Source organism: Pocillopora verrucosa, chromosome 7 (assembly GCF_036669915.1).
Source record: "Pocillopora verrucosa isolate sample1 chromosome 7, ASM3666991v2, whole genome shotgun sequence".
Classification (NCBI taxonomy): Eukaryota; Metazoa; Cnidaria; class Anthozoa; order Scleractinia; family Pocilloporidae; genus Pocillopora; species Pocillopora verrucosa.
The window spans coordinates 21888287-21906749 of NC_089318.1; the positions used below are offsets into that span (position 1 = coordinate 21888287).

Genomic DNA, 18463 nt, shown 5'->3' on the forward strand with positions numbered 1-18463 from the left:
TATTCACATCAACAACACACGTTTAGTTAAATTTTGCTTAACTTTATCAACATCAGAAACAGAGAACTGAAAAACGTAATTTTAAAACTTGACAGTTGAATATGAAAGCGATCTTCGCAGTAATGAACCCTACTTGAACAGTAGTGAAGCTAGGGCCTGACAAAAATTCAGTACGGGATTTAAATCCATGACCTCTGCGATACTGGTAGAGTGCTCTACCAACTGGGAGCAGGTCATTATGTTGGTTCCAAATAAACCCGTGAAGTGATGAATAAATAACTGTAAGTATATGAACATCATATACATGTGAACTGCGGTATCATATGTCACTAACATATGATATCGATATCAACGTGCTTAATGTGAAGTCGAAAAATATCGGTTTAAGAAACTTCCATGAAAAGAAAAATAATAAAAAAATGAAACCATGTTTAACAAAACAGCTTTGAGACATGTTTAGACTTAGGTGTGAGTCAGTTCGTGTTTGTCACGCAACCTTGCAAAACGGGAGGATAAAAGTAACGTCAATACAGACACAGTGTTCCAAAACCGAAATAAAACCAGAAAGGCAAATACAGCTATTTAACTGAGTAGATATACTATTTTTGTCACGGAGATTTTGTTTGTTTTTATTTTTATCGATCAATGCTCTGAAAATAGTTCGCTTGTGTATCTTGTAATACAGGTACATGTTCTTCATTCTTTTGCTTGTCACGCGGTGTTTAGTAACGAGTTCGCGCCTCGCTCGCCTGGCACAATGGCAGCGGAAGATGAAGAGGAGATTTTGAAGTCACTACGAGCACAGAGCCGATCAGTTAGCTTCGTAACGGGGTCAGAGTTAGTAAACATTGATCTTAAGGAGGATTCAAGTCATCTTAATGAAGACAGCGAACTTAGTGAGACGGTATGAATATTTTACTGGTTCATTTGTTGTTTATCTTCCACGGTCTGTGAATTTCACGAGCTTATAAATATTTGATGGGTTCTTTTGTCTCCTAGGAGTTGTTGCTGGCTGGAATATTGGTGAATGAGGCTAGACTCGGTCGAAATGGTTACTTTAAGACCTCTCCGAAAGAATTAAGGTTAGCTTGATGTTTTCATACAAAATTCTGTAGTATATTTTGTTTACTTCATGTCCCAAAATTATGGCACTTTTTCTCTTTCGCTCGGTGTCCTCATCGTGGAAGAATTCTCTCGTTTAAAACGAGGTTTTTGTACACTTGACCTATACACAGTAGTGCGTTTTGAGTGATATTCTTTTTCATCTCTATAAAGCTGCTTGTTGTTAATTATTTACCTATGCAAATTTTATTTAGTGTAATTCAGATCTACTATACATTTTATGCAGGTAATTTAGTGTTAACAACTGGGTTGAAAACGTAAATTAGCCACCGTAAAGAGTAAAAAAGCTGACGTTTCGAGCGTTAGCCCTTCGTCGCTCTGACGAAGGGCTAACGCTCGAAACGTCAGCTTTTTTACTCTTTACGGTGGCTAATTTACGTTTTCAACCCAGTTGTTAACACTAAATTACCTGCTTTACTCTCCCACCGACGCAGTGGCAGTTTCGTTCTGCTACCTTACGTTTTAAATACATCGAGGTATTCTTATATCGATATATTCCGAGTGACCATTTGTGAATAAAAGCAAGCTTTTCCTAGCTATTTTATCACATCCGTTTCTGTAACAATGAAAAGGAACCTAAATTGGGAGGGACCAGGAGTGGGGGTGAGGAGTGCTACTCCTCTGAGGGGTACTACTCTCTTCAGACTCGGTGAAGGTACCCCACCCATTGCCACAATAGCTTTGAAGTCCTCCATTTAGCATTTGTAGATTTTTATTTAACTGCAGAGGGGAGAAGAACTTTGAATAAAACCCAAGTAGTCATTCTAGTGTGACCACTTCGCACACAACACGTTATTGCAATTTTAAATGCCATTTTGTTGTGTACCGTCAAATTCAAGGAAGCATGACATTGGCCACTTGTTTGAGATGTTTGGATGCAAGCCAGGAAAACTGGGCCTAATGCTTCAATCAAATGATGTTGATAATGGATGTTTTTCGTGATAACTTTAGACTCTTGTTTTCTGGGCAGTATGGTAAACTTCCTGTAATAGGAACCATAGTGAACAAACCTACCAGCATAATACCAGTGGACCTCAGCTGGAAAAAACTGACCTAGATTTTCTGATCAGCATACAAACTTATCAATTGTTAGCCATTAGGCTTTGCAAGCATGAAGTTCCTTTCACCTTGCTTCCCTTTTGTCATAGAAGATAATGGTGGAGTTCAGGTGCTGCTGTTGATTTTAATCACTGTACACACAATGAGTTGATGAATCAATCTCTTTTTCACTCTCATAGACTTTACAAAATTTACAACAAGCCAGTATTGTGAGCAGTAGTGTACTTTTGTGTGTGGCTTAATCTCTGTTTGGCATTTTTCGAGGAACCTGCTGTACAAGGAATGACTCTGCCATATTGGGTAAGTCACTTGAGATTAAATCATGAGTTATTTATGAGTAGCTGAATTTAAATTGGGCAAAATTACACTTAAGATAATGCTGCTGATTGGAGATACTCACATTCTTGAGGTAGGGATACAGATCTTAAGCCTTTGGCACAATTACCGTATAACCCATTCACACGGGTACTTGTTTACTGTCCTTCAAGAAGGGTACTTTGGTATAGCCTTAAGCCTTTGGAGACTGATCAACCATCAGTTTCCCACTCCCACATTTGTATTAGTCAATGGTTAGATACTCAACTAAATGGCTGAACAAACAGTGATAACTGGTTTATACTATCTTAGTAACGGGTTTCTTGTAGGTATCTCCTTCCCCATGCATGAATGTCACAGGGCTACTCCAACCTTTCTGACATGGACTTATGCTCATGATTGATTTCATTGGATTGAATGTGACACATGAATCTTTCAGCTTCTACATTAAGAAGGCCTCTTCCTCTTTTGTCAGTTATCTTGTACAGTTCAATGCCATCTCGGTCGATAAAGAAAGCTCCGTCTTCTGATGGTTTCACCTCAAACTTCCCGGAGAACATGGCAGCTAACATGGGGTCTGGATCCTTAGTCAACGTTTGAAGACTTGTCGTGAAACGGCGGCCGCCAACATTAAGGTTTATGGTTCTTCGACATGGCGTCGATTGCTTCTTGCACAAGCGACTAAATACAGGAATGGCTCCGACCTGTGATTGGATGATAAAAATAGTAAAAGTTAATAAGTTATGTCTTAACTCCTTACTCGTGAGTATTGTTAACCGCGCGTCTCAAAGCGGAACAACGAAATATCAATGCGAGTGAAAACACCGATGAGTCAAACAAGAAATGGTCACTTACGTAGCGAAGGGAAGGCAGCCTTTCTTGTTCAGCGAGGTCGTTCAGCGACATTCCGGCGATGAAAAAGTCATCTGCTGACTAAACTCATTTAGTCAGTTCAGGCGGACGACCAGAGACTGGAGCCATTCCAGTATTTCATCGCTGACAGGAATAGCTCCGACTCAAACGTTTATAAATTTTTTTTTTCAATCTTTTTTAAAATAATTTTTCAAACAATTTTTTTAAAAACTTTTGAAAAAATTTAAACTAAACTAGTGAGCAGCGCTGTGCGAACAGTAGTTGTAAAACTTTTTTATTCTCTGACGCGTTTCGTCTAACTGTCGTAAACTTCTTCAGGGAGTTTTACAAGTCAACACTAAACGCCTATATTTATAAGCCATTGTTAGCAGCCATTGCGGGGGCCAATGACCATAAGGGCTTGGCTGGACCAACGAGGTACTTCGACATGATTCAGTGGGAGAGCCACTGGAACTGGTTTGACTGGTAGACGATTTTTTGGTTTGGTTTGTTTTTTTCCTTTTTTAGGTCTTGTGGAGTTGTTAGAAATTACCAAGCAAATTTCCTCACCGCAGTGCACATATATGATTTTCATATATTTCCAGTCATCAACGCATAATATTTATGTACCTGTAAAAGAATGTGAACTGATGTTATCTTGGTACATGTAAAAAGTTTTCTCGGTTGAATAACTGGAATAACAATGCAAACATGAGATAACGATAGTTTCGGATATCCGGCTATCGATAGACTTTGGATTTTATTCATGAGAGACTCATAATTTTATTTGTCTCGGGCTCCCTTGTTGGCAAGGTCTATAGCTAACTTGAAGTTACATACGGCGAAGGTTTCAGATCTTTAGATTAATAACGTTTTTTACACATTTGTAAAAAAAAGGCAGTACTTTTTCAAACACGTGCTTACTCCCAAAGTTTTTAATCGTTATGTATGTAGCTGTTTAAGGCATATTTTTTTCATGAACGATTTAATAAAAAGAACCGAGGATTCTCTGCCTTCAAGTGACCAGACAAATAGAGCTAAAAGCCATTAGACTGAGAAGATGTCTATATACGCCATGTTCGATCCTAAAGTTTGAAAGTTTCAAGTTCCAAAAACCTTGTAGTCCGTGACAGAAAAATATTTGCTTCCTGTAAAAGGCAAGTCAGTGTCAGAAAGAAAATTGACTGAGCGAGAGAGGTTACTGTAATTAGAATTGGTCTCGTTCGCATTTCTTGATATGTGAAGGTTGCACCAGCCACCGAATGTCGGTCCACAATTGTTGTTGCAGAAAATGGCGTTTTCTCTGCTCTTGATTTCAGCAATTTTGATTGGTCCCAAACCGTATGGATTTACCAAGCTGAACAGAAATGACTCACGACAAGGTACCCAGCGACATTGACCTATAGGAATGGAATGAAAATAGTTTGACATTTTTAAGGGCATACCAAGATATGGTCTTACATGAGGTAGTATCTCCCTATTTTTTTTTTTAACCCTTTGACCCCTAAGAGAGACTAGCATCTAATTTCTCCCCACAGTATCACCCCTGAATCAAACATTATGGTCATGAGAATGAAGGAAATGATCACCAACTAAATAAGTTCTTGATTGTTTGACAAATTCTCCTTGTCAGCACCTTAGGAAATGTTCAGAGAGCAGTATGGAGAATATACATACTGATGTTAGAGTGTAAAGGTTATGCATAAGTGAAATTCTTGTAAATAAAACACCCAGGCTTACCCTCAAATTCTGCTCTTGTTGTCGGACAAGACCTTCCTTGAAAATTCTGAAAACACTTCTGACTAAAAGCTCACACTGATCTACAAGATCAGTTTTTACTCACCTCTTCGTCCGAAAGCCGAAGAAAAAATATTAAAACTGATCGACTGCATGATTTCATTTTTGATGCTTTACACTTCAAAACTCCGTTTGATTATTTAATAACAAAAACATTTCCACTGTTAGAGGTTTTCACAAGTTTCTCAACGCTTGAAGTAAGCTGCCTGCATGTGCATGTTTGAGGGTCTCAGTGGGGTGATGGCTTTTACCGTTAACGGTTTACATTTTGGACAATTTACAGCTAACAATTAACCTATTTCCATTGTGTTCACCAGAAAAAAAGTTTATGTTTAACTTTTTTTTTTACAACTAATGGATAAAAGGGCTAAATTTTTTGGCAGTTTTACGGCTAACGGTTCAAAATTTCCGTTGAAAACATCATGTTTAATCTAAAAGTATTATTTATTCTTCCGAACTGATATCTAGCTAGTTTTCTGGTTTATGGTTACGATTTCGTTTGCTTTGGTTTATCGACACTAAGCTGAAGATGAAGTTGTCCCTTACTTATAAAAAACCTTCTCTGTGAACTTACTTGTCCACGAAATCTCTGTAAAGCCTCCAAATATGTTATCTCCACTCTTAACAATGGTAACCGTAGGTCCTTTGTTATCACATTTTGAATGAAAGGCTTGAGCTGTGAAGCCATCTCGCGAAGCTCGGAATAGGAGATGCCATTCAGCTCCTTGATCAGGAAGCCAGCGTTTCAGTAATTTACGATGATCTTCTCCTCTCACAATTTCCGACTCTTGGAATGATACTTTGGATTTCAATTCATCCATTAAGCCCTGAATTTGATAAAAGTTTGCTTCTGCCTCAAGCTCTCCGAGATTGACTGTATTCGCCGGCAAAGTCAGTTTTCCAGTGCGAAGATAATTGAGTATAAACTGGAAGTGAGTTCCATCTCGGTCGATAAAGAACGCACCGTCCTCAGAGGGTCTCATTTCAAATTTTCCAGAGAACATGGCTGCCAACATTGAGTTTGGATCTTTTTTAAGCGTTTGGAGGCTTGTTGTGAAGTGTTGGCCACCGACGTTGAGCTTTACGGTAGGGAAAAAAGGAGGAAGCTGTTTCTGGTTTGCCATAATGTTGGGTTTACTCAGCAGGTGTAGTCTACGTTCGTCGTCAGAGAACTGAGTATTTCCATTGGTTTCGCACCTTAAAGATGAAAATGATTCTATTTATATAAAATTCATAAGAGCCGTTTTCTTTTTACTCGATTCAGGTCTCATTTTCTCGCCGTAATCCGTATTCCTTTTGAGAATCGATGAGTAACGTTAACTCAAAGGCTTATTTCGTCGCTTGTAAGACTTAGATGTGGATAGTTTTCAAAATCTAGTCTTGTTTAGCATATTTCACATATTTCAGTATTTCAGCATTTTTAGCTCCAATAGCTCTATCTCGATCGACAAACGCGAAAAGCCCAGACAGAAAACTCTATAAACGAGTTGCGATTTTAAGACCCCAATTAATCATTCCACCGCAAAAATATTGGCGGCTTCTGAGAGTACATTAATTCTCGAGGTGGACAGAGAGTACCCGATCATCCCAACAGTACTAGTACTGTGAGTACAAAAAAAATTCTTGGCACTCTAGAATACGGGCTCGAAATCAAAGGTTACAAGCCAAGTGAAATTCAAGAAAAGGAAAATTCACCAATCTTACTCTTTATCTTTCAATTGTCAATAGGAAAATTCCCCTTTCAATTTGGCCTCGAAGTTAAAACCGTATTCAGTATAGTTGCGAGTATTTCTCGTGAGAAGACTAACAACCCACACTTGACAGCGAAACAAAGTAAAAATATTTTTTAACCTGAATTATTGGCTTTTTGCGTCATGATCAAACAAGGTCATCAAGGTTGTTTATACAAACCGATAACTTGAAAGCAAGTATACGTGATTGTTGGGTGAAATCTCATTACAATAACTGGCAATCAATTCAAATTGTATTTGCACGTAGGTTATTATTTCAATTTGTAGTTTGATAAGCTGCTGCTGAACAAATCGGTGCGTGATTTCCACCGGATACATTTCAATCTGTTCTTACAGACAGAGTCTCCATCTGAAATGTTTAAACCTGCTCTAAACAGCAAAATAAGATCTGTAAAGTGATATTATATTTTGGTACTATTAATTCTTGTGCGAAAAGAGGCCACAAATACATTTCATTGTTTTATAAAATTTAAAAGTCGTCACAGAAAAATGTATATATGATCCCTTTGTTTTGCAAGTTCCAAGCAGGTGTCGCTAAAACCTCACCACAAACCATGTAGATGAGATCTAAGTCACAGGTATCCACTCAAAATTTTTTAAAAAAAAATTTTTTTAAATGAAATTATACATCAAATGTCAAACCCATTTTTTCCTAAATCACCCATGTTATAATTTGGAGTAAATCAACTGACTAAAAGATGTAATCAAAATATAGTGAACTAGAGTCATGACAGAATTGCGAAAATCCTTACCTTACACAAAGAATGCGAATATCGATCTTATTTCCTATGTAACAACTGGATTAACAACTGGTCGATGCACAAGCAAGAAAATCCAGCCTCCTTCGCCAGGAAAGAAAGGTGTCTTACGTCAAGTATATTCCAAGTACTATTCTTCGGTTGCGGAATTTCAGCGATTTCTAAAATCCGTCAATCTTTTTTTCAATACTTGCACTTACCTTTCATTCAAGTAATTCTTCATGAATGAAAAGGAATGTTTAGAGTGGAAGGTGTTCGCTTCTGAGGATATAATCTAGTGGCTGCTTCGAAAAACAAAACAATCGGCGAAATATGCTCGTTTTCTTCGAGAAAAAGGTAATCTTAGGTACAGGTATACCCGCGTTATTGCTTCTTTAAATAGTGACAGTTTCCCGTTTCCCACCAAAACTACACAGACATCGATCAATTAACTCTTCATGACGAGCTTTGCGTCGGAAAAAAAATTTATGCAAATTAGCTGGCTGCACATTCAAGGTGCAGCCAGCTAATTTGCATAAGTAATACAAGCCAAGGTTCGACGCCTCTTTGTGGCATGAGGTGTTCGCTAAACATTCCAGGACATCCGATAATCGCTTCAAAAAATGTAATTATGCTCCCCTCAAATGAAATGGAAAAAACTGCAACTTCCGATGATTACAATTCTAATCATTTTCAAGATGCAACTCTACTTTGTTCACTCATTTTCCAGAAACAAGAGTCCAGAGAAATGTCGCACACAAAGTTAACGGGTCTAATTCGAAAAAACTTAAAGGGCGGTACGCTACGCTTATTTTCTCTGTAGAGAAAATACATGTCTTAAAGAAGACAACAGTAAATCGTGAAAACAAGGTCCACGAATATTCCTAACCAAATGTTACAGAAACATATAACAGGAAAAATTTAACATACGTAAAACGGAGAAACTCAACAATAGCCTAAAAAGCGGCACGGGTAAAGCTAATTTCACCTCCATGATCGAGGATCTAGGCTTACGTAAGGTTAACTCCGACAAACCCTTCTTTATACAGGTCATGGTTTTTAACTTTTAAAGTCCAGAAACTGTGTTGATTAGATAATCCAGAGAATACACATCGCTTTCAACTGATGGTCTCCTCGTTCGGCCTTCAAGCTTCGGCGGAATGCAATTATTCTTTTAATCACCTTTTATGTTCGAAGGTTTCAGTTTGGAACGGCATTTTCAGCTTTTCCGAAGACATCAGTCTTGCCAAAATCGACTATAACAGGGGAGAAGTTGGTCTAAAACATCGTTATTGCATTTTGGGTCATTGGGAACAAATTCACGCGTATGAATATCGTCTTACGCGACTGCCGAGTTAGGAGGGATAAGAAAAGGTTAAAAATAACCCTCAGGTATACACTACCCAAGAGGGTATAGAAGAGATTAAAAATAACCCTCAGGTATATACTACCCAAGAGGGTATAGGAGAGGTTAAGAATAACCCTCAGGTATACACTACCCAAGAGGGTATGCAAGAGATTAAAAATAACCCTCAGGTATACACTACCCAAGAGGGTATAGAAGTGATTAAAAATAACCCTCAGGTATACACTACCCAAGAGGGTATAGAAGTAATTAAAAATAACCCTCAGGTATACACTACCCAAGAGGGTATAGGACAGATTAAGAATAACCCTCAGGTATACACTACCCAAGAGGGTATAGAAGAGATTAAAAATATCCCTCAGGTATACACTACCCAAGAGGGTATAGAAGATACTAGAAATTAATCCACTACCCAAGAGGGTATGCAAGAGATTAAAGGTAATCCTTAGGTATACACTACCCAAGAGGGTATAGAAGAAATTGAAATAACCCTCAGGTATACACTACCCAAGAGGGTATGCAAGAGATTATAGGTAGTCCTCGGGTATACACTACCAAAGAGGGCACGAAAAATTGAATTCACACTAATTTATATCAGGAGACCGCTCTTTGTCTGTACTCTTTCTTTTGACTGAAAGTTGAGGCATACACTATTAACTTATATAATTATTATCCTTTGCTAGTTCCCGAATGTCTTTGTCGAGCTCGGCTATTCTTGACTGACGTCCTTGCAATTTCCCATGATATTTCGACTGGAGGCATTTCCCGCCTAAAGTGTACGGTCGAGGGCGATTTGATTACCGCATCAACAACAAGATTATGCTTTGAGACCTCGTGAATCCATCTGCTGGATTTCTCCCTGTCTAATTTGTCCGGCACAGAGACCACTTGAAGATATAACATGCATGTTGTTTGGTTACCTGGCGTTGAACGAACAGCCTTTGTTGGCGCGCTTGAGACCTACTGGCGGGACAGAACGTATTGTAGTCATCGCGGAATGGACGAAACAATTCATTCTTTGCAAAAGCTTTCGGCCTGATTTCACATTAACTTTTTGTTAACACATACCAGGACTTTTTGGGGTCGAGATTGGATCCCGTAACTATAGAAAGCTCAGCCGATCGATCGAAGACTTCAGCCTCCATGATAAGATCGCGCCAAGTGATTTCAATGCCAGATTTCTTATGTTTTCGTAATTGAAATTCGAGCATAGATGCAGTATTAATTATTAGGTGAACCTTTAACTTATAATCAACAGGTTTAAGTAACTGCATAGACACCTACCGACCGCAAACGTTGACGTAATTCTCTAACCTGTTGACAGAAATAAACCCCCTACGTAGAATGCATGCTGCGAATTTTTTTCGGGGCCAAAGCTCCTCATGTTTACCGAAGCTGTATCACATAAAAGCCATGCACAAAAGCCATACACACACGGTGATGATATTGTAGCACTAGTTGATTCCGCTGTCACTGAAAACTGGTCAAATTTCAAATTTCCTTTCCCTCAGGACTGAATTTTTGCAGAAGTTTTATTTGTGCGTTCAGATGTCAATGTGATACAAAATAAATTCGCTAAAAAAACATCGTCCTTTTCGAATTGTCGCGCTTCATTAGGTTTCGATTTGATCAAGCTAAAACGAAACAATTTCTAACGGTTAGGAACCTTTTCCCTGATTTATATTTTATAGTGGTTACGTTGCAAATAGCGCCTTAATAGCTTTTTTCGCAGAAGACTTTGTCAACCAAAAGTTTTAAAGTAAGATGTCAGTTCAGTTGTCTCAGATTCTCAGCCATGCTTAATTTGTTTTCTGAGCTCAGCGGCTCGCAAACGCTTTGATCTCTATCAAACATTGAAGACTCTCGAAAGCTTTCCAAAACATTATTGATGATGCTTTTTAATTGAGGCTAAAACGACATTACGTGTGCCATTTAAATGGGTGATACTGCTGAATTTTGGCAATAACTTCGATAGCCACTCAGAGCGTGTCTAAAGGATAAGTGTGGTCGCAGAACTGCCTTCGTTATAATTGCTGCGGCCCCTTGCAAAGGCGAACAAACATCACACATAAAACAGGAACTTGTTTGTTCACAGAGTCGTTACACTTGTATATTTTCATCCAAATGCATACATAATCACATTAATCGGCTGAGGCGAGACAAGGCGAGATGAGCTAACGAAAATTAGGAAAACAGAGAGGCAAAACCTAGAATTACAACAGGCTGAGTGCCGCAACTATCAAAGCGGAAATCACAGGAAACAAATGATTATGAAATTAACAGAAAACTTACATCTGTGTCCTTTCAACCCTGGGAAACATCTCATAGTCCTTTTATCAGTAACAATGACCGTAAAGCCGTAAATAAACTGTAAGACTAGAAATCTACTACGAGAACGTTCACTGAACGAATCAAGCTAGCGTGGTCAACCAGGACTAAGCGCTCGGTTACGCACAATTCAATAAGTTAGGTCTCTTTTTGGTAAATGAAAGACCCCTTATACATAAGGTCCCCAAGGCGTTCTCAAAGTAATGAAACAATGCCGGTTTTGAACGGTGGTGTTTTCAAGCGAATCCTTTGTGTGTAGGTATATGAGATTGCGATATTAGACAGACTCAGTACAGCTCAGCGCTGGTTTAAATGGGGGCCTGCATGGGTAAACAGGGACAAGGCAAGACCACAACACTGGGTTTTCTATTTCCTACTCTATGCGAGGAGTGTGTGGGTTCTTTAACGTCCCTTGCTAACTTGCGGAAATCCTTACCTTACACAAAGAATGCGAATATCGATCTTATTTCCTATGTAACAACTGGATTAACAACTGGTCCATCCACAAGCAAGAAAATCCAGCCTCCTTCGCCAGGAAAGAAAGGTGTCTTACGTCAAGTATATTCCAAGTACTATTCTTCGGTTGCGGAATTTCAGCGATTTCTAAAATCCGTCAATCTTTTTTTCAATACTTGCACTTACCATTCATTCAAGTAATTCTTCATGAATGAAAAGGAATGTTTAGAGTGGAAGGTGTTCGCTTCTGAGGATATAATCTAGTGGCTGCTTTGAAAAACAAAACAATCGGCAAAATATGCTCGTTTTCTTCGAGAAAAAGGTAATCTAAGTCGCAGGTATACCCGCGTTATTGCTTCTTTAAATAGTGACAGTTTCCCGTGTCCCACCAAAACTACACAGACATCGATCAATTAACTCTTTCTTTACCGAAGCTGTATCACATAAAAGCCATACACAAAAGCCATACACATACGGTGATGATATTGTGGCACTAGTTGATTCCGCTGTAACTGAAAACTGGTCAAATTTCAAATTTCCTTTCCCTCAGGACTGAATTTTTGCAGAAGTTTTATTTGTGCGTTCAGATGTCAATGTGATACAAAATAAATTCGCTAAAAAAAACGTCGTCCTTTTCGAATTGTCGCGCTTCATTAGGTTTCGATTTGATCAAGCTAAAACGAAACAATTTCTAACGGTTAGGAACCTTTTCCCTGATTTATATTTTATAGTGGTTACGTTGCAATTAGCGCCTTAACAGCTTTTTTCGCAGAAGACTTTGTCAACCAAAAGTTTTAAAGTAAGATGTCTGTTCAGTTGTCTCATATTCTCAGCCATGCTTAATTTGTTTTCTGAGCTCAGCGGCTCGCAAACGCTTTGATCTCTATCAAACATTGAAGACTCTCGAAAGCTTTCCAAAACATTATTGATGATGCTTTTTAATTGAGGCTAAAACGACATTACGTGTGCCATTTAAATGGGTGATACAGCTGAATTTTGGCAATAACTTCGATAGCCACTCAGAGCGTGTCTAAAGGATAAATGTGGTCGCAGAACTGCCTTCGTTATAATTGCTTCGGCCCTTTGCAAAGGCGAACAAACATCACACATAAAACAGGAACTTGTTTGTTCACAGAGTCGTTACACTTGTATATTTCCATCCAAAGGCATACATAATCACATTAATCGGCTTAGGCGAGACAAGGCGAGATGAGATAACGAAAACTAGGAAAACAGAGAGGCAAAAACCTAGAATTACAACAGGCTGAGTGCCGCAACTATCAAAGCGGAAATCACAGGAAACAAATGATTATGAAATTAACAGAAAACTTACATCTGTGTCCTTTCAACCTTGGGAAACATCTCATAGTCCTTTTATCCGTAACAATGACCGTAAAGCCGTAAATAAACTGTAAGACTAGAAATCTACTACGAGAACGTTCACTGAACGAATCAAGCTAGCGTGGTCAACCAGGACTAAGCGCTCGGTTACGCACAATTCAATAAGTTAGGTCTCGTTTTGGTAAATGAAAGACCCCTTATACATAAGGTCCCCAAGGCGTTCTCAAAGTAATGAAACAATGCCGGTTTTGAACGGTGGTGTTTTCAAGCGAATCCTTTGTGTGTAGGTATATGAGATTGCAATATTAGACTGACTCAGTACAGCTCAGCTCTGGTTTAAATGGGGGCCTGCATGGGTAAACAGGGACAAGGCCAGACCACAACACCGGGAATTCTATTTCCTACTCTATGCGAGGAGTGTGTGGGTTCTTTAACGTCCCTTGCTAACTAGTACAGAGAAGAGACAGGAGACGGAGCCTACGGGTTATCGTCCTTATCTGAGAAGACTAGAATGTCCAACCCCATTTGCCGATGTCAAAGCAAAGGCAGCACATTCCCCTCAGTTATTTTAAGACCCTAAGTGTTGGTCCGGTTTGAGGCTTGAACCTCTGACTTCCTCCCGCAGGCTACATGAGCTAACAAGCGCGGTTTATTCTCGATGCGGGAATTAGTAACGGAGTCACCGGAAGAAATCATGATTTCGAAATCTCAGTTTTCGCTTGTTTCTAAGTTTAAAAAAAGGAGCCTTTTGAGAGCCCTCGTGGTCAATGAGGTATGACCTGCACTTGTTTGCATTTAGATTTCCTGTTTGCATCTATATTATGTGTTGTTTTCAGTACTTTTTTTCAATTTTAACTGTTCATCAGCCAGTGTTAAGATGTAGAGAAACGAAAAAACAGAAAAACAAACAAACAAAACAGCTGTTGAAATTAGTTCCATAGAAATCATTGAAAAATTTAACGTCGAGAATGTGTTCAGGTTAAAGTTGTTTAAATTGTTTTAGGATATTTAAAGAATCTAAAAAAGGTATTCATTTTCTTTACTTTTTGAGAGGCACTCGCGATTACTCTCGTGTTCATGATTTTTTGATCTCCTTTCGAGGTCTAAAAACTGTTCAGTCAAGAAATCAAAAATATAATTACACTTTTTCACGTGCTTGGAACAAAGGTAAACCCCTTTAAAATTTAGACCAAGATTTGAAACCCGAACATTGCCACTTCGCAGTCAGAAAGCGTTAGCCTTTCGTCCTTCGCTCCGAAGAAGGGCTAACATTCGAAACATCAACTTTGAAACTCTTTACAATATCCAATTTACGTTATCAACTCAGTTGATAATACTAAATTACCGCTGTTATACTCTCCCATCGACGCAACACCACAGTTTCTTTAGAAACTTACCTCCCCTACTGAGAGAAGCTGTCATTGTTTTGAAGCTAAGAATATATATATTTTTGAATGGTCTCAATAAAAGCAAAAGCAAAACTTTGTTCCACATACTAGTAGGAGAAACGGCGAGCAGGAAAATATCGAGTTTTTTGTTCTAGATCTCGAATCTTTCAAACTCGTTTTTATGATCGTTTTTTAGTCTGTCCGAGGCTACTTTCTTTAACCCTGTTTTTGAGCCCCTTAGAATGACTTGCAACTGATTTTCCCATATAATGCCGCCATGAATCAAACGTTAAGGTTACGAGAAAACGGAAACGACCACCAAGTTAAAAAGCTCTTGAACAAATCGTCCTAGAAGCACTTTGGGAAAAAATGTATAAAAAACTGTTTGGAGGAAACGCATACCTGGTGGTAGGGTGGAAAGGCTTAAGTTGTTAAATCCCGTGGCTCTTACTCGGGTCTTACTCCGCATGTGCTCTGGGCGATGTTCAATAAGAATACGAAGCAGAAAAAGAAGTCTTTATACTCATTAACCATTGTCATACTCGTTAAGTAAAACGGCAAAAAAAAAAAAAAAATCATTAAAACCTGACAGAAGAAAATTAATGTTTCGGTAATCTTCTCTTGTACCTTATTATTCCCTATTCGCATCAACAACTCACGTTTAGTTAAAGTTTGCTTAACTTTATCAACCGTCAGAAACAGAGAACTGAAAAACGTAATTTTAAAACTTGAGAGGTGAATATGAAAGCGATCTTCGCAGTAATGAACCCTACTTGAACAGTAGTGAAGCAAAGGCCTGACAAAAATTCATTACGGGATTTAAACCCATGACCTTTGCGATACTGGTAGAGTGCTCTACCAACTGGGAGCTGGTCATTATGTTGGTTCCAAATAAACCCGTGAAGTGATGAATAAATAACTGTGAGAAGGATTCAGGAAGTCACTAACTTATGATATCGATATCAACGTGCTTAATGCGAAGTCGAAAAATATCGGTTTAAGCAACTTCTATGAAAAGAAAAATAATAAAAAAATGAAACCATGTTTAACAAAACAGCTTTGAGACATCTTTAGACTTAGGTGTGACTCAGTTCGTGTTTGTCACGCAACCTTGCAAAACGGGAGGATAAAAGTAACGTTAATACAGAAACAGTGTTCCAAAACCGAAAATAAAACCAGAAAGGCAAATCCAGCTATTTGACTGAGTAGATATACTATTTTCGTCCCGGAGATTTTGTTTGTTTTTATTTTTATCGATCAATACTCTGAAAATAGTTCGCTTGCAGGCACGTGTTCCTCATTCTTTTGCTTGTCACGCGGTGTTAAGTGACGAGTTCGCGCCTCGCTCGCCTGGCACAATGGCAGCGGAAGATGAAGAGGAGATTTTGAAGTCATTACGAGCACAGAGCCGATCAGTTAGCTTCATAACGGGATCAGAGTTAGTAAACATCGATCTTAAGGAGGATTCAAGTCGTCTAAATGAAGACAGCGAACTTAGTGAGACGGTATGAATATTTGACTGGTTCATTTGTTGTTTATCTTCCACGGTCTGTGAATTTCACGAGCTTATAAATATTTGATGGGTTCTTTTGTCTCCTAGGAGTTGTTGCTGGCTGGAATATTGGTGAATGAGGCTAGACTCGGTCGAAATGGTTACTTTAAGACCTCTCCGAAAGAATTAAGGTTAGCTTGATGTTTTCATACAAAATTCTGTAGTATATTTTGTTTACTTCATGTCCCAAAATTATGGCACTTTTTCTCTTTCGCTCGGTGTCCTCATCGTGGAAGAATTCTCTCGTTTAAAACAAGGTTTTTGTCCACTTGACCTATACACAGTAGTGCGTTTTGAGTGATATTTTTTTTGATCTCTAAAAAGCTGCATGTTGTTAATTATTTACCTATGCAAATTTTATTTAGTGTAATTCAGATCTACTATACATTTTATGATTTCGTTCTGCTACCTTACGTTTTGAATACATTGAGGTTTTATTATATCGATATTTTCCGAGTGACCATTTGTGAATAAAAACAAGCTTTTCCTTGCTATTTTATCACATCTGTTTCTGTAACAATGAAAAGGAACCTAAATTGGGAGGGACCAGGAGTGGGGGTGAGGAGTTGTACTCCTCTGAGGGGTACTCCTCTGAGGGGTACTCCTCTCTTCAGACTGGGTGAAGGTACCCCACCCATTGCCACAATAGCTTTGAAGTCCTCCATTTGGCATTTGTAGATTTTTATTTAACTGCAGAGGGGAGAAGAACTTTGAATAAAACCCAAGTAGTCATTCTAGTGTGACCACTTTGCACACAACACCTTATTGCAATTTTAAATGCCATTTTGTTGTGTACCGTCAAATTCAAGGAAGCAAGACATTGGCCACTTGTTTGAGATGTTTGGATGCATGCCAGGAAAACTGGGCCTAATGCTTCAATCAAATGATGTTGATAATGGATGTTTTTCGTGATAACTTTAGACTCTTGTTTCCATTACTTCTGGGCAGTATGGTAAACTTCCTGTAATAAGAACCATAGTGAAGAAACCTACCAGCATAATACCAGTGGACCTCAGCTGGAAAAAACTGACCCAGATTTTCTGATCAGCATACAAGCATGAAGTTCCTTTCACCTTGCTTCCCTTTTGTCATAGAAGATAATGGTGGAGTTCAGGTGCTGTTGTTGATCTTAATCACTGTACACACAATGAGTTGATGAATCAATCTCTGTTTCACTCGCATAGACTTTACAAAATTTACAACAAGCCAGTATTATGAGCAGTAGTGTACTTTTGTGTGTGGCTTAATCTCTGTTTGGCATTTTTCGAGGAACCTGCTGTACAAGGAATGACTCTGCCATATTGGGTAAGTCACTTGAGATTAAATCATGAGTTATTTATAAGTAGCTGAATTTAAATTGGGCAAAATTACACTTAAGATAATGCTGCTGATTGGAGATACTCACATTCTTGAGGTAGGGATACAGATCTTAAGCCTTTGGCACAATTACCGCATAACCCATTCACACAGGTACTTGTTTACTGTCCTTCAAGAAGGGTACTTTGGTATAGCCTTAAGCCTTTGGAAACTGATCAACCATCAGTTTCCCACTCCCACATTTGTATTAGTCAATGGTTAGATACTCAACTAAATGGCTGAACAAACAGTGATAACTGGTTTATACTATCTTAGTAACGGGTTTCTTGTAGGTATCTCCTTCCCCATGCATGAATGTCACAGGGCTACTCCAACCTTTCTGACATGGACTTATGCTCATGATTGATTTCATTGGATTGAATGTGACACCTGAATCTTTCAGCTTCTACATTAAGAAGGCCTCTTCCTCTTTTGTCAGTTATCTTGTACAGTTCAATGCCATCTCGGTCGATAAAGAAAGCTCCGTCTTCTGATAGTTTCACCTCAAACTTCCCGGAGAACATGGCAGCTAACATGGGGTCTGGATCCTTAGTCAACGTTTGAAGACTTGTCGTGAAACGGCGGCCGCCAACATTAAGGTTTATGGTTCTTCGACATGGCGTCGATTGCTTCTTGCACAAGCGACTAAATACAGGAATGGCTCCGACCTGTGATTGGATGATAAAAATAGTAAAAGTTAATAAGTTATGTCTTAACTCCTTGCTCGTGAGTATTGTGAACCGCGTGTCTCAAAGCGGAACAATGAAATATCAATGCGAGTGAAAACACCGATGAGTCAAACAAGAAATGGTCACTTACGTAGCGAAGGGAAGGCAGCCTTTCTTGTTCAGCGAGGTCGTTCAGCGACATTCCGGCGATGAAAAAGTCATCTGCTGACTAAACTCATTTAGTCAGTTCAGGCGGACGACCAGAGACTGGAGCCATTCCAGTATTTCACCGCTGACAGGAATAGCTCCGACTCAAACGTTTATAAATTTTTTTTTTCAATCTTTTTTAAAATAATTTTTCAAACATTTTTTTAA

The 18463-nt window shown here is 38.7% G+C and overlaps 2 protein-coding genes and 2 long non-coding RNA genes across 5 annotated transcripts; 2 read left to right on the forward strand and 2 right to left on the reverse strand.

The window, feature by feature from the left end:
* The first annotated feature begins 765 nt into the window (after window positions 1-765).
* LOC136282352 (uncharacterized) lies at window positions 766-3205 on the forward strand. Its single transcript, XR_010718223.1, has 4 exons — window positions 766-904; window positions 1000-1082; window positions 2361-2481; window positions 2972-3205. It is a non-coding gene; the product is annotated as an uncharacterized lncRNA (long non-coding RNA).
* A 1008-nt stretch (window positions 3206-4213) lies between these two features.
* Window positions 4214-13186, reverse strand: LOC136282347 (uncharacterized). 2 transcript variants are annotated; one of them, XM_066169873.1, is made up of 3 exons: window positions 13117-13186; window positions 5720-6342; window positions 4214-4748 (listed from the first exon to the last, which is right to left on the reverse strand). In XM_066169873.1, the coding sequence occupies exons 1-3, from the start codon at window positions 13143-13145 to the stop codon at window positions 4450-4452; spliced, it is 951 nt and encodes a 316-aa protein (XP_066025970.1). In that variant the 5' UTR covers window positions 13146-13186; the 3' UTR covers window positions 4214-4449. The 2 variants fall into 2 exon arrangements, with proteins under 2 accessions (XP_066025970.1, XP_066025969.1); XM_066169872.1 differs by lacking the exon at window positions 13117-13186 and adding an exon at window positions 11292-11421.
* Window positions 13187-15876: 2690 nt separating this feature from the next.
* On the forward strand, window positions 15877-17999 carry LOC136282351 (uncharacterized). Its single transcript, XR_010718222.1, has 3 exons — window positions 15877-16017; window positions 16113-17369; window positions 17860-17999. It is a non-coding gene; the product is annotated as an uncharacterized lncRNA (long non-coding RNA).
* LOC136282350 (BTB/POZ domain-containing protein KCTD18-like) lies at window positions 17356-18380 on the reverse strand. Its single transcript, XM_066169880.1, has 2 exons — window positions 18240-18380; window positions 17356-18088 (listed from the first exon to the last, which is right to left on the reverse strand). Exons 1-2 carry the CDS (start codon window positions 18288-18290, stop codon window positions 17747-17749), a joined length of 393 nt encoding a protein of 130 aa, XP_066025977.1. The 5' UTR covers window positions 18291-18380; the 3' UTR covers window positions 17356-17746.
* Window positions 18381-18463: the final 83 nt, after the last annotated feature.